This window comes from Hyaena hyaena, unplaced genomic scaffold (assembly GCF_003009895.1).
Source record: "Hyaena hyaena isolate Hyena2069 unplaced genomic scaffold, ASM300989v1 scaffold_645, whole genome shotgun sequence".
In the NCBI taxonomy this organism is placed as follows: Eukaryota; Metazoa; Chordata; class Mammalia; order Carnivora; family Hyaenidae; genus Hyaena; species Hyaena hyaena.
In genome coordinates this window covers 974,698-995,289 of record NW_024081272.1, presented here as the reverse complement: position 1 = coordinate 995,289, position 20,592 = coordinate 974,698, and the positions used below count along the sequence as shown (strand labels likewise).

Sequence of the window (20,592 nt, the reverse complement as noted above, 5' to 3'; positions counted from 1 at the left end):
CCATACTTTCCTGTTAAGAGGTAACCAGCCTGAGCCACCACCACCCTCCTCTACAGAGTACAGATGGGGAACTAAAACTTTACTGCATAGATGCAGGAAGGATTCAGGCAAATGAAGTGGAACTAACAAGCCAGAAGCTAAAGAAACTGACTAGCAGTATAGCAGAATGGCTCGGAGCTGAGGCTGTAGAATGAAATAGACCTGAGTTTGAATCCTAGCCCCAGCCAGTATTACCCTTACTGTTTGATTTGGACTATTTTAATCTAAATCAGTTTTGTAACAAAAGACATAATAATAGTACCTACCACACTGAATTGTTGTGAATATTAAATGAGATAATTAGTATAAATACAGTGCCTGGCACATAGTAAGCACACATGGCAGCTTTAGTTGATGGAGTTTAATGTGTAAATTGATAATGTGGATCTAATTGACTTAAATTACCATAAATTTCTTTTTAGAAGTCTAAACATTAAAGACACATGTTCATCATCACAGAACATACAGTTTAGAATGAATGTTGCCCATATGGAACATCTGAGAGGAGAGTATTGAATCCTTGAAACCCTGTGATTGGAAGATGGAAAAGGTTGGGAATCTCCTGGCTAAAGCCTTCTGAGAAGCCAGAAGGTGCATATTGTAGAACAGATGCCAGGATCAACACTCCATACTCTCTCCTCCTCCAGGCCTTTGTAGATGCTATTTCCTTTGCCAGCTGTGCCCTTCTCAGGTTTTTTTCACTTGGATAACTCTGCTCCTTCTTTTGGAGTCAGCTCAGAAACCTTTTCAGAAAGTTTTGTTCATCTACTAAGAGTGAATTCAGCTGCAGATAACAGAAAACCCTATTGGTGGCTTATAGAAATAAGAGTTTGTGTTATCTAACAAGTGAAAAATTAGGCATTCAAGAGTGGTACAATAACTCACCAATGCCACTGGAGTCCTAGTCTCTCTTTCTCTCTTTTTTTTTTTTTTTTTTTGCCGTGTCATTTTTTGTTCTAGTCACATTATTGATGGCTGCTGCCTTTGTCCAAATGATGAGGCAGGAAGAAGGGCGAAAGAGCTTTCTTCTAGAGAAGCTCTGTCTTTATTTTAGGATACTTCCCTTCTGAAAACCCACTTCAGAAACTTCAGCCTCCAGAGTAATGTCATTTGGGTACTACTAGCTATAAGGGAAACTAGAACATGGAAGATTTTTTTGTTGTTGTTTTCCAGCCTCTATATTAAAGGAAGACAAAGAAGAAAATGATTAGCAATTTATGTATGTATATATACATATATATAAGTTTAATCTGTCTGCCTTACCTTCTCATTTATGGGCCCCTGCTTTCATGCACCCTAAAAAACTCTCTGTACCCCTATTAAAATTTTTACCACATAGTATGCTAATAACCAGATTAATTTGTTTTCTTCTCCAAAAATAAGCTTTTGGAAGTAAAAACTATTTCTTATGGTCTTTGTATTCATAGTGCTTAGCATAGTTAGCACATTATTAGTACAATTATTAGTATAATATATTCAGTAAACATTTGATGAATGATTATTCATAAATGGTAATTATCAAAAAAAATGTAAAATATGCATATAATATCCCTAGAGAGTTTCTTTGTTGTTGTTGTTGTTGTTGTTGTTGTTTATTGAGTATGTATTACCATATGCCAGATGAGTACTTTACATGCCTTATCACTCCATCTTCTTAATTTGCTTATGAGGTTAATCTTATTTTCATCTTCATTTTACAGATAAAGAGGGAAGCTCAGACAGTTTAAGTAATTTATCCAAGATCATAAAACTTGATAATTGGTAGAATTAGGCTTTTAATCTAGGTAATCTTACTCCAGACCCTAGGCTTTTAAAAACTGTGATACACTATATCATGTTTTTAAAATATCTGAAATAGGAGTTTATTTGTGAACTTTTTGCAATTCTGTTTCTTATTATATAATCAAGAATTATTTCTGAAAATAACTTTCCAACTTGAAAATAAATCTGGAATGAAAAAATTAAAAGCTGACTTCATTATTTTACTGAAATTTAGTGGTCAGTAATTCTAAATGCTATTTATTTTTTTGCATGCAGGTTGTTTGAATGCCAATTAAAGAACTCATAACATTTTCACTAAAACAAAATAGCTAAAAGTATTCTAATTATTTAAATCAATTATAATTGCAAAGACTATCTAGAAGTGAAAATTTTTAAACTGTATCTATGCTAGTTTTAAAGCCTAGCATTTTGCCTGTTTATCAAGTTTAATTCATTTACATGAATTAAAGATATCATGTAAAGTAGTGGTATAATTGTGAATAAAGCATTTTTTGTTAATGTTTTAATACTTTTGGAATTAAAACAGTTGATCTTTACTTGATTTTAATAATAACTAATATCTTAAACTAAATTTCTCATGAGTTATAACACTTTGAGATCTATAATGTCATTATACATTTGTAAAGTTGATCCAGTTACATTTTTTTAATGTTTATTCATTTTTTGAGAGAGAGAGAGACAGAGTACAAGTGGCGTAGAGGCAGAGAGAGGGAGACACAGAATCCGAAGCACACTCCAGGTTCCAACCTGTCAGCACAAAGCCTGATGTGGGGCTCGAACCCACAAACCACAAGATAATGACCTGAGCTGAAGTCAGAGACTATCCAACTGAGCCATCCAGGTGCCCCCCAGTTACATTTCTTATAACCAACTTAATAGTTGACACTAAATCTTACCTTGCCATACCCAGCACCAGAAGATTATCTGGACTCCAGCAGAATTTGAAAGCTACCTTAGTTCAGTTAAATGGGCTACCTGACAGCTGTAGGAAGGCCTGAAATGTGAGAGAAAGAACCATGAGTGTAATTGGTGCAGAAAAAGCATGTTTTGGTTAAAGTCCATCATAGCAAGTTGGGAAATAATAATTCATATTTCCCAAAATATGATCCTTGGAAGAATAGTCCCATAGGATGTTAAAATGTTACGCAAAAAGTTTGAAACGTCAAAAATGTTTCATGAACTTTGGATTAAAAAATATCTTAAAAGCTATTAATATGCTGTTATATGTGATGAATCTTAAGTATTCAGAGTGTTCCAGACTTTTTTCCCTCATAAGACTTATGAAAATGGTTTTATAGGCCACACTATTTAGGAAATGATTGGTAAAATCTTTAAGGCAAGTTTCTAGAATAGAGAGAGAAATTATTTCCCATATGTTATCATTCAGAGCTACAAGGATATCGAGAACTTCCTACTTATGTTACTGTGTTTTAGGTGTTTGCACCACCAGGAAGCAGTATTTCCAGCAGTTCTAATGTTCAGGTCCCCTAAATGATTAGTCCTGCTTTGAAATTTTTAGAACTAATAATGGTTAAGAGGGGGAAGGGGACAGAGGAAAGACTATATGTTTTGTTTCTGTGTGGAAAGGCTAATATAAATATTAAACAGCATTCATTTTGTCAGGAAATCAGTCGAAGCAACAAGAAAAATATATATCTCATGGATTAAGCAATTCAACAGCAATCCTAGTAAGAACATAAATGTACGATTAGACAACCTTTGCTTACCTTTTTTCTCATTAGTTGGAAGACAGAAGAGTTAAAATCAAGAGTAAGGGAAGGTAAGGGTATACCTCTCAGGAGGAGTATACTGCCTTACTTCTAGGGCTCACTAACTAAGTTCCAAGAAGGGACTCTTACATATTGCCATCTACTTCCGAATCTAAAAACTGCTGCATTGATTGGCCTTTTTTGGTGACTTAGCATAGCCTATAAAAGCACTGTTTTACAGAGCCATGCTATAAACCTTGGGGTAGGGTTTATTCATACGAAAGTTGACAAAAAGAGGACTTTGTAGGATTATCATTAGAAGGGAGAAGTGGAAAGTGATGTGGAATTGCCAGGAGAAACCTGAAACTGGTTGACAAATGCCATCACTATACCATTCAAGTAGTGAGATAGGTTCCCTCCAGAGGAGAGCTTTCAGGAAGGTCCTCTTTCAAGGGAGTACAGTAGAAAACTTGAAAAAGTGAACTTGTGTTGAATCTGTATTAAGTGTGTCCTAGGTTCTGAATATTGATTCATTAATCCTTTAGAGACTCTGTCTTCCATTGTCACTGGAGTGGTGTTTGTCTTCCCTAAGGAAATGAACAAAAATTAATAGACTAAACTATGGTTTAAAAAACTTTACCTCTTGGGGCGCCTGGGTGGCTCAGTCGGTTAAACATCAGCTTCGGCTCAGGTCATGATCGTGTGTTTCATGAGTTCAGTCCCTGCATTGGGCTCTGTGCTGACAGCTCAGAGCCTGGAGTCTGCTTTGGATTCTGTGTCTCTCTTTCTCTCTCTTCCCCTCCCATGCTTGCACTCTGTCTGTCTGTCTGTCTCTCAAACATAAACATTACAAAAATTTTTTTAAATAAAAAATTTTACTTCCTTTGTGAGCACCAAAGCCTATTTCCAGGTAAATCAACCAACTTTCTGGGCACACATGAGTTGTCCATTACAAAATCTAAAATCTAAAAATAGAATCACAACAAAGGTACCAGATAAACCATATGAAAAATCCTGTTTAGCATAGTAGTAAATTTGCTAGAACAGGCAAAGAGAAAGCAGAGCAATAAGTCTGCCTGTGGGATGTCTGTTCATTTATCAGAGATCCCTATGTGGAAGTTCAGCAGTACCAAGATCCTCACCAGAATGATATTTGGAACACTGCAATGGAGGATATTTCCCTGGTTATTCTAATATAGTTTCATCTTGGCTTATAGCATCTTATTAATATGGCTTGTTCTGAATCTAAGTATATTCTTGGATTTTAAAACATATGCTAACTCAGATATGGACCGAATGGTAGTAACAAGCAGGTCTTCCCAGCAAATCAAGCTTCCTAGTGCTTATGGCCCTGAAAGGAATCAGCACTTGACCCTGTGGACCAGAGAAACTAATCTAGAGAACCTCAGTCTAGATCTGTTCCACAGAGGTGTTTTGTTTGGCCCATATTGACATTTTTTAAGTTTTCAGATTGGTTGCCTAATTTAAAAATTGGGAGAGTTCACAGAAAAAAAATTGTATATTTGGATTCTCTTGAAAACTCAAGAGAAACACTCTTTACTTCCATATGACAACAGTTGGCTGACGTTAGGTAGCAGTTACCCCTTTCAAACATGATCTGTATTCTCCAGTCTTCTCAGTACCCACCAGGCTTTTTGCTTCTCAGATAAATACATTTCTTCCCTATAGTTTGTTTTAATCATTTGCGTTACCTGACTGACATTTTAATTTGTGACCCCTGTGTTAGATTCTTTTGAGGCAAGGTTCTTCTGGGAGTCATTCTTTACAGGGTTGAGGGAGCCATAATGATATGTATGAGGACAGATAGTGAGAAGGCACCCTCTCTTTTTGTTTCTTAATAATGTGGGCTCTCTTTACTGTCAGTTCTTGCAACATTACAATGGCTAGTCAATGGAAAGCAAAAGTAGGGTAAAACAAAGAATTATGGTGGCTCTTTTGATAGTCTTTCCCATTGGTTAGCCATTGTGTGAAACATTTTCTCGTCTTACTTCCCAGTGAAATTTTCCCTGACTACTCTAGTATAAATTGTATTCCTTCCCAAAACTTTTTCTTCATAGCATTTATCATAATCATATAACATTTGTTTTATTTTTAAATTTTGTTGATTGTCAGAGTGCCTAGGTAACTTAAGTTGAATAAGCATTTCACTCTTGATTTCAGCTCAGGTCATGATCTCATGGTCTGTGGGTTTGAGCCCCACTTTAGGCTTTGCACTGTCAGATGCTTGGGATGCTCTCTCTGTCTCTCTCAAAAATAAATAAATAAACTTTAAAAATAAGTAAATAAATCTTGTTGATTGTCTCTCCCTTGTATTAAAATTTAAAGCCTAAAGTATAGTAGACACTCAGTGCAGGATGAAAGAATGAATGTTCTCATTTAATTTTTAAACTTTTCAAGTCTGTCTCATGGTTAATGTCTTTAGTTAGAAGCCAGTTATTTGAGTGTGCCTGTGCTGAAGTGAGTGGGCAGGAACTAAAAGATAGATGCAACATGAGAATGTAGTATGTCTGCTCCCTGAGAACCAGACTAATGCTTTTAGAGTGGGACTGTCTAAAACAGACATAATACTGTGCTGGACATAATTTTGAGTAACTCACTCAAGGAATAATTTATTTTTTTATTTTTATTTTTTTAAATGTTTTATTTATTTCTAGGAGAGAGAGAGACAGCATGAGCAGGGGAAGGTCAGAGAGAGAGGAGTCACAGACTGAAACAGGCTCCAGGCTCTGAGCTGGCAGTCAGCACAGAGCCCGACGCGGGGCTCGAACCCACGAACTGCGAGATCATGACCTAAGCGAAAGTCGGACGCTTAACCGACTAAGCCACCCAGGCGCCCCATGGAATAATTTTTAAAGAAGAGGCATATGGGGGTGCCTGGGTGCCTCAGTCAGTTAAGCATCCAGCTTCAGCTCAGGTCATGATCTCACAGTTCATGGTTTCGGGCCACATGTCAGGCTCTGTGCTCATGCTTCTGTACTGAGGCATGTATGAGGTCGATATAACTGGAAGGCTTCCTTCCTTCTTTCCCTCCTTTATAGGAGAAAGCAAGCTTTCTCACCCCAGATCCTTGCTGTGATGAATGCTAAATGATGACCAAGGTCAATTACCAACCCAGACTTGATTGAAACTAAAAACTTTGTTTGCAGTATCTAATTAAAGTACATTGTAGCTTGAAAAAGGCTCATTGTTATAGGGTTTATCTTGTGATGTGGCCCTAAGGTTACTAAGCAAAGACCTATTTCAGAATCTGACTTTTTCCTTTCAGTCACTTGGTAAAGAAATGGGTAACTCAAAAGAAAGCATTTTTGTGTAGAATGTACTGGGGCAGGGTAGAAGACTCACCAAAAAGTCCAGATTTAAATAGCTGGTTTTGTTTTTTGAGTATCATAAAGAAATAATCTATACAAGCCCAGGTCATTTAGAGGATATTGAACTTTTTCTTCTTCTTCTTTTTTTTTTACATTAATCATGAATTACTTTATCCTTTCTTTGTATGGAGAGGACAATATGGTCATAGTGTGTTTTTTTTTTTAACTTTTTCCTCCAGTTAAGGACTCAAGTGGACCAAATTGCCAATAAGGCCCACATCATGAGTTTTAGTAACTCTTCTCTTTCATAATTATTAAGAATGCTCTAACCATTGTCAGCTAGTTTTCAAATTCATTTTATTGTCACAAAGAAAAATAGGAAAGAATAATGACTATCTCTCACCATTACCTGAAAGAAACACAATTTTTCTTAATATCTTTATATTCATAAGAATGGCATAACACACAAAAGCATAGTCTCATAGAAAACAAATGAATTGTTACAGGATTCTAGTTTTTCTGTCTTTGCCTTTTAAGTCATTTCAAACTTGCAGAAAACTAAGGAAAAAAGAAGGAAAGTTTATTAGCAACAGAGATAGCAATTACAGAACTGAATTTTCGTCTCTATGGCCTACACCTTTGCTGAGGGTAAAGCTTTAAAATCTTGGAGAATCAGTTAGAAATCCATTTCAGGGGGAACATAATAGCTGCTCTCTTGGGGACCATTCTTTCCTCCCATGCTGAAAAAATTAAAAATCAAGTGACTAGAAAGACCTAAACCTTATCCTTCTTGTTAGTACCCCCTCCCAACCCCAACCATTGCTAGAACCCTAGAGTCTTTTTGTGAGAGATGCAGAAACATTGATAATAACCTCTGCCTCACTTAAGTGAACCAGAGACGTATTAAATGATCATCCCGTGGTGGTCACTTGTTTGTATAATTTAACAATGGGCAGTAGTGTGCTCCTCTGAGTCCTGTATCAAAGGGACTCAAATCTATCAATTTATGTATGCTCTGCCTATTTACACCCTAGTACCTACTATATGAATATTTTAGCAATATGCCCTTGTCTCAGCATTTTGTTTAGTCTTTGGTCATCTGGGCACATATGTAGCCATGATACTTGCTACCATGTTATTTATTATTTCAGTTTGAGAGATGCAGGTTCCTTCTTTATTATTAGCCCCTTAAGAAACACACAAAAACCAGTATATTTTAAAGTACGTTAATTAAAATGACCACTGTTAGGTAGAATTAGATGTTTAGATGTCCTTGACAATGTATTTGACTCTTTTCTTTCATAATTTAATCTGTTCCCAATTTTATGTACAGAACTTTCCTAATATATGACACAGAATCTACTCAAATACCTTACTTACCTACTTGGAATGTGAATTTTCCAGTGCTTACCCTGCGGCCCTTCCAGGCTTCTTTATGTTAGAAGTTTTCTGGGTTTGATTGTAGTTGAGGCAAACTGAAGGAGGTTTTTTGTTCATTAGTCTGTTTTCAGATGGCCATGGATTCTTTAGATAACCCAGCAGAATTAGAAGAAAGTAAGAAATTTTGGGTTTCACCGAAGCCTGCTTGTCCGCGTTGCTTTGTTTTTTCTAAGCTGTCCCTTAGTAGTTGATGTTTTTCAAATGAACTCAAATCACATTTCTTATCTCAGAGCAGAATATTTTGAACAAAAAACTAAAACATTTTCATTTTATATCTATATCAGTAAGTTCACAAATAGAGTAAATTCTCTTAATAATACAAATATAATAAAAATTAGTCTTCCTATTTGATTTATATTTTCTAGGACTGAGACTAGAAAAACAATTTCCTCTTACGTTGTTTAAAGCAGGTAGCTCAAAAGAAGATCACACCCTGACCCCACGTCCCATGGTTCTATCATAGCAAGTTAGGAAACTGAAAATTAAGAATTCTAAGCAATAAGCATTGAAAAATAAGAGTCCTCATACCTTGACCTTTTTCTCTGTCTTCCTTATTATCCTGTGGGAGGACAGCTTTCACAACTGCTCAGGCCTGAGAGAATATAATAATCAGGTATGTTGATTGTGTCCATCAATTTAAAAAAGCTATAAAATAAGCTTCCACTTTCCCCTTTTTAGTCCTTCTGTCAGTGATGCTGGTGAAGAGGACTTTTAGTTCTGTGCTCTTGAATTAGTGTCACCTGAGGGGTAGAAATTGGAATTTTTTTTATTACGTTTTGTTTTGTGTTTTGTTTTGTAGTTCATAAAATCAAAGGCAAATTTAAGCATGATTATCCTGTCAGTGTATATATTTTCCCTCCATCCATGATTAACTGAAGAAACAGTCAAGCTTGGAGAATTTAGGTTTCTGGATTTTAAGCTGACTGTTCTAAATATAAATTTAAATTAAAGCTTTTTAAAAAGACCTTTTTCTGATACCAGTTTGAAAGGTAAAGTTTAAAGAATAATTACAGACATGATACCCTGGCTGGTCATCTTCCACCAGAAGTGTCAGATAAGCCTTTAATTGTTACGGTCTTTGTAAGCATCAGCCCTTTCCCAGTTTTGTGACCTTATTAAAACAAAACATAACCGTGAATAACACCTGAGAGGGAAGTTTCATAACAGGAAACACATCACTGTAGAGAATTGATTTCAAACAGGAGAAATTCCTTCTTTTTAACATGAAATTATAGAGCAAACCTGATTCAAGATGGTCCCTAAAAACAGGAGCAGATTTCTCCATTCAGACTACCTTAAAACTATATCCATGATAGTAAATACTTGAGACATATTTCCTTACCATCTGCTTGAAGGGCTTTAAGTTCTGGTAATCAGACATTTGAAATTCTACCTGGTTCTCAGTAATCTATCCTGTAAGTATTGGTAGTTCAAAGGCAGATGTCCTGAGTATATAAGCAGAAACACTAAAAATAAACTCAGTTTTTGAAATATAGAATACTTTTTCAAGTGTTTTTTGTGATAGAACACAAGTGGAAAGTTACTCATTTTGTCCAAGTCCAACTTAGGAAGAGCTTTTATTTCTGACCTATTCTGCTTAAATTGATTCCTTTCTCTCTAGTAGCACAGTTGTTGTCAGAAGTAATTTCTAACCTCTATTTCATCTTGATGGCTTAAGAAGGCATAATATCCACTCTATTCTGCATTTACCCAGCAGAAAGTCAGTGCTAGCAAAACATGGTCTTTAATAACTTATGGGCAAATGTGTTGGTCACATATAAAATCTAGGAGCCTTGCTCTTACAGTGTATGTCCCAAATTAGTGGAGGTCACCAGGCTAAATAATTCCTAAATTTCTTAAGATATCTGGCTTTTTCAAATAAAAATTATGTACTTGTTGATAAAATTTGAATAATAAACTCTTCCCAAGATCTTTTAAGCAATCAAATTAATTCAGAATAATATTTGTATAATAATAATATCTATTATAAATGTATTTTATAAATTGCTTTTAATCTTCATAAAAATTTTATGAGCATTTTATCTCTGTTTTACAGATTATGCAGCTTGAACAGCTTGCCTAATATAACAAAGCTAATGAGTGCAAATCTGGAATTTGGCTCTAAGCCTTCTAATTCTATATTCTACACCTTACTACTCTATCTTACTGCTTTAGATAAATTGGACTTGAAGGGTTAGTCTATCAAGCTCAAATAGCAGCTGCTTCTTTCATTTATAACATATAATATAGGTCATATTCATATTAGTTATTTATCAATAGGAAATGTGCCTTTTAAACTCAGATTTATAAAAGCTCTATCAAAGCTGCTTTATTACTAAATTAATCAGTTACTGGGTGATACTGTTATATGAAAAGTCTCTGTGACACAAGTTGCAGAACAATCAGTGAATCATACATTTTGCTGTATTACTCTTAAAGATAAATTGGTTTTCTCTAAATTAAATTCCACCTCAGAAAAGGTGATTTTAAATGCTGAAAGTAAAAATTGCATCCATTTTTAAACCTTTGAATAGACAAGAATCCCATAATAGATGGGGCATGAAAAATAAGGAAATTGGTGAATTATTCAGTAAATTATACTGAACATTTAGCCATCCTTGTGGGAAATTTTTAATTAGAATCCTGCCTTATATGTTATAGAAAAATAAATTCCAGGGGAATTAAAGACCTAAATGTGAAAAAGAAACTTTAAAAAGAAAACAAGGGATGTCTTTGTGACATTGGGACAGGGAAGGATTTCAAAACAGGACACAAAAAGCACAGGTTATCAATGAAAAGGTTGATATATTTGACTTCCTAGAAATTAAAAACTTCTCTGCATCAATGACTCCAAAAACAAAATGAAAAGACAAGCTACAACTAGGAAAATAAAATAGCACTTATAGCCAATGGAGGATTAGTACATAGACTGTGATAAATATCTTCATTTTTAAATATTCCTTGAACCATAGTTCTTTAGATAAGATTCTCTTACTAGCAGTTTCAGCATCACTAAACAGAATGTATTAGAAATCAGGATTCTCTGGCCCCCAATCAAGACTACTGATCAGAAACTCTAGAGCTGAGGTGATGCAGTCTTTAACAGGCTCTCCAGGTGGTTCTGATGCATGCCAAAATTTCGTAGTCATCGTTTTAGAGTAAACGCAAATGATAAATAATTGAAAAGATCCTCAGTCTCACCTCCAGTCAGAAAATGTATGACAGTGAAATACTTTGTCATATCTATAAGAGTAGCTAACATTTAAATCTTAAGTTTTAACAGGGATGTAGAAAAATTGTAGCTTTTCTGTTGAAAATATAAATTGGCACAACTGTTTTGAGGGAACAATTTGGAAATGCCCAATAAAATTGAAGATGTGCATTCTTTATAGCCTAGTATTTCTACTTTTAAGTATGTACCATAGAAAAAGTTCTTACACAAAGATACAGCAGTCACAAAGGATCTTTCTTGTAGCACTGTTTGAAATAGTGAAACTTTATGATAACTATCAATAAAGAAATGAATAAATTGGTTTTTATAAATCCATGCAGCTGTTTAGAAGTCAACAAATTTTGTAGCAAATGTGTCAAAAAGTTAGCAGCTTTTAAGTATGGCTAGTGATGTATGTGTACCTACTTCCTGTACTTTGTTTCAAATACTTTATTTAAATTTAAAAAAATTAAATGGAATATTAAAGTATTAGAAGGACTCCCATCTGGCTCTGTCTTATCTTTCAAGATTCTGCTTCAAAAGGTGTTTGACTTTGGGCAAACCAAAATCTTCAGTCTAGCTGAGGGGGGAGGTGTAACAAGACACTGAAAATCATTTTTTAAATAGTAAATGCAAAAAAAACACAGTAAATGCAAATGAATTGGGTATAAATTCTTGAATAATTGCTGTGGCCCAAAGTAGAGGACAGAGGCATATATTACAGGATCATGTGTCCAAAATTATTATAGTTGAAATTTTAACTCTAGTTTTTTATTTGTTTGTTTTAGAAATAAAAGTTAAGTGGAAGATAGGATGAAGGCTGTATCTTCTAAAGTAGTGCTTCTCAACCATTTTTTTTGTTTATATCCCGTTTTGATGAATATAAATATATTTATGGTTAATTTAATTTGAAATTTCACAATAAATACTACTTTTAAAATGATGGAGTAAAAGATTTTGTGATTACAGAAAGGAATCCTTTCTTCTTCCTCACATTTTTAATCTACATATAAAATGTAGAAAAGAGATCTTCACTGCTTTCAAAAGTGCTAGAGGGAAAAGTCTAACTCAGGATGGGCTAGTCTGTGCTGCCGTAACAAAGTAAACCTGAAATCCCAGTGGCATAACTGCAAAATTTTACTTTAATTCACATTATATGTACAGCACAAATCATTGGAGGCCCTTGCTCCACCTAGTCCTTTGGGAACCCACATTGAGACATTGGCATGTTATAGCTTCACCAGTGAAATACATGGCTTCTAAGGTGCACAAAGAGAGGAAAAGAATGGTGTAGACACATTTATTCTTAATTATGTCAGCTGAGAAATGAAATATATCATTTGTGCTCAGTTCATGGCTGCTAAGGAAGCTGCTCAGTGTAGGTGAGCAAATGGAATGTTTGAAGAGCACGGTCTCTGTCACATGTTCTTTTTACCACTTTACTTGCACCTCATAGAAGGAATTAAGATAACTAGCTCCATGCTGCTGGTTCCTGGTGTCAATGAGTATTTTTTGTCAGCCAAAGCTTCAGAAGGGAAGGGGATTGAATGGTAGGACTTGAATACCAAACTCCACCTTGAACCTCCAAAAGTAACTTGATTGTGTGTATCTTACATTTACACCTTTACTCCTCCCCTCTGGATCACACGATAGCAAACTGAATGCTGAATCTGATTGTTTGCTGCAGGCTTTTCTGTTCAGGATGTGAAAGATCAAACCACTAACTAGGTCATGTGCAAAATTAAGTTTAAAGTGGTTTCCTTGAAGGTTTTTGACATCTAAATCATAACTTTAGTTCAAAGATTTCCTTTTGTATGTCTTAAAGGTGTGAGAGAGAGGTCCTCATAAGCTTTCAGAAGAAACCTTCAGTCACAATAGTGGGAAATTATCACCGTAGTTCATTCAGCCAACTAGATAATATTTGAAGTTCCCCCTAAACTTGAAATCATTTTCAATAACTTTGCTTTGAAAACCTAACTTCTTCAACTCAAGAAAATGAAGACTGTAAAGCCTAATGAATAAGGATGTTGATTGTTATTTGAAGTTTTAAGTCAAATATTCAGATATATCTGCCAAATATGTCAAGCTCTTGAAAATTGTAATTTTTTTATTGCTTTAAAATACACAGCACAAAAAAATTCACGTTTAGTGATACTGACTTAATTTTTAAGTTTGAGAGAGAAGAAAGAGAGTGCTCGTGCATGCGCGGGAGAGGTAGAGAGAGATGGAAGGAGAGAATCCCAAGTAAGCACTGTGCTATCAGCACGGATCTGACCTGAGGCTTGACCCCATGAACCATGAGATCATGACCTGAGCCAAAATCAAAATTCAGACGCTTAACCCACTGAGCCATCCAGGTGCCCCTGTGATACTTACTAAGTATAGTCACAATATTGCATAACCACCCCCCCATCTAGTTCCAAAACATTTTCATGACCCCAAAAGGAAGCCCTTGAGGCAATCAGTTCTCATACTCCTCTCTCCCAGTCCCTAGTTGCCACTTATCTTTCTCTGTGGAGTTGCCTATTGTAGATATTTCATAGAGGTAGAAATCATCTGTGACCTTTTGTGTCTGGCTTCTTTCCCTTAGCATGATGTGTTCAAGGTTCATCCATGTTGCAGCATGTATCAGTACTTCATTCTTTTTCAGGCTAAATTTAAAAATTACAGTTTTTAAAAGTTTAAGCAGTTGGTCTTTTTTCTACTGCTCTAAAAATGGAGCAACTTTGCCCTTCATTTCATAAATCCAGCCAAACATACTTTTGACAACCAACGAATCTCAACATGGGACAGAAAACATTCTTCCTGACATTTAAATCTTTACAAAGCACATCAAATAATCTTTTGTTTAACATATTTGCAACATGACATTTTTGCCTTGATTATCAAGCAAGGTTAAATCTTCTATACCACTGGTCATTGTTTTGGAAGCCAATGATTATCTTTAAATGACACATTATATCTGAAGCCAAAATTATTTATGGTGAACTCATCCTTGCTGGACTTGAATGCTATCACTACACACTTGATTCATTTGTTCCTATTTGCTTCACAGAATTTTGATACCAGTTTTAAACTCTCCAAATTTTTTCTTCTGTGTGTTGAGTCCCACATGACAGATGAAATAGGAATCAGTAGTTTTCATTGAATATAAAGGCAAAAAAAAAAAAAAAAGGACAGTGAGTTTAATCTTTTTTCAAAAACATTTTTCTGACTTCTCTCTTTAAATCACTTCTTTGGCACTTTCTCCTAATTTGGATTATCTTCTGAATTCCTTGTGGAATTTCTCCTTTATTCTGGAATTTCTTCTCTTTTTTTTTCTGTAGTATATGTTAAATTTGCAAATTACAGAATCCAGGGTTTCTCAAACTCTATGAAGTTTTATTCTTAGTCATCAAAAATGATATGTATTCTTTTTTTAATTGAGGTATAATTAATATGTCATATTAGATTCAGGTGTACAATATAATAAGTCATCATTTGTATATATTGCAAATAAGTAAGCCCAGTTAACACACAGTGAGTAAGACCATTTGACATTCATCACCATATATATCTATAAAAAATTTTTTTCTGGTAAGAACTTTTAAGATCCACTTGCTTAACTACCTTCAAATATGTGATACGGTAGTATTTTTAAAAGTTTTTATTGAGGGGTGCCTGGGTGGCTCAGTCAGTTGAGCATCTGACTTTAGCTCAGGTCATGATCTCACAGTTCGTGGGTTTGAGCCTCACGTCGGGCTCTGTGCTGACAGCTAGCTCAGCCTGGAGCCTGTTTCAGATTCTGTTTCTCCCTCTCTCTCTGACCCTCCCCTGCTCTCTCTCTCTCTCTCTTTCTCTCAGAAATAAATAAAACATTAAAAGAAATTTTTTTAAAAAGTCTTTATAAGTAATCTCTACACCCAACGTGAGGCTCAAACTCACAACCCCAATATCAGGAGTCTCATGCTCTACTGACTGAGCCAGCCAGGCACCCCTGTAATACATTAGTATTAATTTTTGTCACCATGCTTCACATTGCATTTCTATGACTTACTCATTTTATAATTCGAAATTTCTTCTTTTGACTCCCTTCACCCATTTTGCCCAAGCCCTGCCCCCTGCCTCATGTTATTGCCAAACTATCTCTGTATCCATGAGATTGGGTTTTTTGTTTTTGTTTTTGTTTGTTTATTGTTCAGATTCCACATATAAATGAAATCATATGTTATACCTTTTTCTGTCTGACTTAATTCACTTAATGCCTTCAGGGTCCATCCATGTTATCATAAATTTATGACAAGATTTCATCATTTTTTATAGGCTAAATAGTATTCTGTTTTATACACGCACATATACCGCATTTTCTTTATCCAAAAATGATTATTTGTACTGCCTTTTCTCAGACTTTGCCCATAATGAGGTTTTTGGTAACATAACCTTTGGATTTAATATGATAAGAATTGTTGAGATTAAGTAGGTGATAATAATATTCAACAAAAAGTATTTTAGGAACTGTTTTTTAGTTTATGTATTTTGAAAGAGAGCGAGAGAGATCATGTGCATGAGCAGAGGAGGGGCAGAGATAGGTGGAAAGAGAGACTCCAAACAGGCTCCATGCTGTCAGCACAAAGACTGATGCAGGGCTTAAACTCACTAACCGTGAGATCATGACCTGAGCTGAAATCAAGAGTCAGATGTTCAACCAAGTGAACCACCATGCTGCCTCTAGTGTTGTACTTTTTAGTAATTACAAATCTTTGTAAGTTCCTTAAGGACAAGGACTGTTGTGTTGTTCTTATATGTATCTCTAATCTTTGTATTTTTCCTTGTATGTTTGTATTTAATGTAAATCATTTGTGAAGCATGGCAGAAAATAAAACTGGCAAATAAATGAGTGAGTAAATGAGTCCTCCTTTATTGTTAAAAAGGCAGACAACTAAAGACCTGGACTAATGTAGTGGCAGGAAAAATAAAGAGACTTGGAAGAATATGGGGGAAAGACTTAGGAGTACTAAATAAAGGCTTAAAGTGGAGAGCATGACAAGGAACAAAATTAAGCATGCTCTAAAACTGAACACTGGGTGGGTATCTGGAGAAAAGAAAGTGTTAAGTAACAGTTGGGAAGGAAATGTCTATTTGTGTTTTGGTTTTTCCTTTGTTGAGAGGAGAGTTATACATGGTATTGCTGGTGAATCTATTAGATTCTATTAGAGTGATAGCTAATTGGAAAAAAAAAAACATAGACAGTAGAATAAAAAATACATAAATTTTGTTGATGATTTCTAGCATTAAACTATTTTATAGATAAATTCTGATAAGAATAGGCTGTTATATCATTTTAAGCTTTTTTTAAAATTGAATCTGTGTTTAAGGTGTGCTTTATTATGTAAGAATAAATTCTATTACCACCAATGCCAATTATTTGTCCACATTTTCAGTTGCAGTTGACTTTTGTTAGGCTACCAAAATTTCACTATAGTTTTTGTAACAGAGTTTGGCACATTTAAAGCTACTTTGTTGCCAACTGAGCTGGGCAAAAAGTTCTACAGTCCTCTGTATAGCAGAAATTATTTTAAAGGGTAGGTTTAGAGACAACATGATGTCTATGCAGAATAGCTATAGAGTATCTTACAAGTAGGTCCTCCAAACAGCAGTCACTGTTGCAGCTCTGTGAATAATTACATCTGCATTGTGTTAGAAAGGTTTGTTGGTAGTACTTCAGTATTTTTAAACTTCACTTCTGCCCCTGTATGAAAGTAGCATCATCAGTCACATGTTATAGGTTTTTGAGAATTAGAAAAGGATCATAGAAGTCACCTCATCTGTTTTACAGTTGTAAGGAAAATTTGCTGGAGCACTGAAGCTTCATAGCCAATTACATGGTTAGGTTAAGACTAACTAATGAATATTCTTTTGATTTCTAGTCTAGTACTTTTTGCATAATACTATTTTATCTAAGCATTGATTTTCTTTATACCTAGAATATAAGAATTAATAGGAAATTACCTTTTTAGCTTAGTAACTTTTTATATGCAATATATTTATCAAACAACTTCTCTTATTATTTTACTGATGAGGAAAAAGCCTAAATTTTCTCTTTGGTGGGTGATTCATCCATCTGGTTTAAATTTAGATGGTCAATATTTTTTAATTGTTATTTTTTTGTTGAAGTATAGTATAGTTAACTCACAATGTTGCATTAGTTTCAGGTGTACAACATAGTGATTTGACAAGTCTATAGGTTACACTATGCTCACAAGTGTAGCTACCCTCTGTCACCATGCAATGCTAATAATGCCATTGACTGTATTTTCTATGCTATACCTTTCATTCCTATAACCTCTTAATTCCATAGCTGGAAGCCAGTACTTCCAGTTCCCTTCACCCATTTTGCTCATCTACCTCCTCCATTCTAGCAGCCACCAGTTTGTTCTCTGTATTTATGGGTCTGTTTCTGCTCATTTTTGTTTGTTTTATTTTTTAGATTTCACATACAAGTGATATCACATGGTATTTATCTTTCTCTGACATATTTCACTTAGCTTAATACCTTCTAGTTCCATCCATGTTGTCACAAATGGCAAGATCTCATTCTTATAGCTGAGTAATATTCTATATCTTGACTATTATAAATAATGCTGCAATAACCACCAGAATGCATATATCCTTTGGAATTTATAGTTTCATTTTCTTTAGGTAAATACCCAGTAGTGGAATTACTTACTAGATCATATGATATTTCTGTTTTTAATTTTTTGAGAAACATCTATATTGTTTTCCACAATGGCTGTACCAGTTTTCATTCCTACAGCAGTATACAGGTATTAGTAAATTTTGTTGAGGAATAAACAAGTGTTTTTAAAATGATACTTCTTTTTAATCTTTTGTAACCAGAAAGAAGTTGAGAATTTCACAGACCTAGAGAAACTCTACCTCTACCTTCAGCTGCCTTCTGGTCTCAGCAATGGAGAGAAAAGGTATGTCTCTTGTTTTTTTTCTTAATTATAGTGTTTGTAGGACATTCCTAAGATCTGTGGTGGAAGTATGTGTTCTGGTTGTTATTGTTATATGCTCTTCCCAAATAATCAGGAAACAGAATGACAAAAGAGTAGATCTTTTTTTTAGTCTTTGATCATATTTGGGTAAGTATTTACCTATAGTTTTTTCTGATTAATTTGTGTACCTGGGTAAATGCTATGAAATACAATTGGGGTTATGGATTTTAAAGGCATCAATATATTTATGCAGTGTGAGGGATTGTGAAAATTGAACAGAAAATCAGAAAATAAGCCTAAGTATTGTAAACAATGAAGTTGCAGGAGTTTTTTTAGTTACTGCTAGGTAAACAGATCACAATATATAAGAAGAAAAAGTGAAATTACATATATGGGACATGAGTTTATTTTAAACCTAAGCTATTTTAAGTGTATTTGAGGACATTACTGTATTTTCATTATTAAAAATATTTAATAGGGGCACCTGGGTGCCTCAGTCAGTTAAGCATCTGACTCTTGATCTCAGCTTAGGTCTTGATCTCAGGGCCATGATTTCAGGCCCCATGTTAAGCCTCCATAAAAAAAATAATAAAATAAAAATAATAGTTTTATCCAGAAAATAGAGAAATTGTTGCTTCATGCATTCTAGTCTTAAGGGTTTTTTTACCCTTTTAAGTATTTCTCAAAGTGCATTTCGTTCATGTAAGTTATACTTAAAACTCTATTACTTTAAAATTGTATATAAAAAGAAATGGCATGAAAATTGTATTCCTTTTACCTCTTCTCCTTTTAACCAAATTTTATAACCATTTTAATCATTTTTTTGTCCTAGAAACTTGTTTAGTATCTTCTTTAAAATTAAATAATTATAGGTAGCTGGGATGAATGTCAGAATCAATAGAGGAACTTCCTCATGCTATCTTGGGTGTCCATTTTATGGACTTAGTTTATAAATGATGCTGCCATGTAGTAAAAACTGAGGGTATTTAATGGAAGTAATAGCCAGATGGGGCAGTTAGAGGAAAGACTGTAGGGGGAGATTTGTCCTCTCAGGATCCTTTTGATGTGAATTGCATTCTGGAGTATAGAGTGCTTAATAAGATTTCAGAATATGTACTGGAAAATGCCAAGCAAATAGAAAATAATTGTTTCCATAACTTATTTTAAAAGTTTGATGATTAGGTAAGGTAGGCAAATGAACAGGCAAGTAAGTGAGCAAATACCACTTACAAGTAATTTTCACCAAAACAAATACCTTATGTTGTCAGTGCTCCATTACCTGTGCCACTATAGAGACCATAGGAAGGGATGGAACAGGGCAATAACTTTAGTCAGTCACTAGCTGTACAAAATGGCTCCCAACCACAGGTGAACAATTTATATATAGATTCATCTACTATATGGCCTGAGTTTGGTTTGGTCATTTTTATTGTATTTACATGCAGTTCTTTGGTGGAACTTATAGGCTCGCTCAAAAATTATCAATGAATTGCTGTCTGGTTCAGTTAAAACATATCTTTGTCTTACGATTAGTGATCAGAATGCCGTGTCATCTAGTCGGGCACAGCAGATGCATGCTTTTTCCTGGATTCGGAATACCCTAGAAGAACATCCTGAGACTTCATTGCCCAAACAGGAAGTCTATGATGAGTACAAGTAAGTATCATTTGCATATATTAGGCATACTGTTGTGTTAAAGAGCTTAAGCACTATACTTAACTACAGTGTTTTGTGTGACCATTAGTGAACATCACTCTGGTATAAGGGAATTTAACTTAGAGATTTCCAAGATTCTTCCCATCTCTAAGCTTCTCTGGTAGCGTATATCATAAAGGACAAGAATATTGAATAAAAGGATTCCTCTGGAGTTCTTCTGGTTGATAGGAAGGATGTTGGAGGGTAGCATGATAATGTTAAAAGATTACTGAATAAAAGGGTTCCTATAGAGTTCTTAAGGATGACAGGAAGGGTCTGACCAGGGCTAGAAGGACATTGGAAGGCAATAAATAAGTCAATGTATAAGGGAAAATTAAAACATGTTTTTTTATTTAGACTTTTTAAAGGCCTTTTTCATGTATCCAAAACTTTCCTAATCTTTCTCTGTA

At 34.7% G+C, this 20,592-nt stretch overlaps 1 protein-coding gene across 1 annotated transcript in view; it reads left to right on the top strand.

The window, feature by feature from the left end:
- RFX7 (regulatory factor X7) overlaps positions 1 to 20,592 on the top strand; it is a 121,569-nt gene that overhangs the window by 61,766 nt on the left and 39,211 nt on the right. Inside the window, exons 3-4 of the mRNA XM_039216568.1 lie at positions 18,387 to 18,469; positions 20,021 to 20,143. Coding sequence (XP_039072499.1) covers positions 18,387 to 18,469; positions 20,021 to 20,143 — 206 coding nt within the window. The remainder of the gene's footprint in view (positions 1 to 18,386; positions 18,470 to 20,020; positions 20,144 to 20,592) is intronic.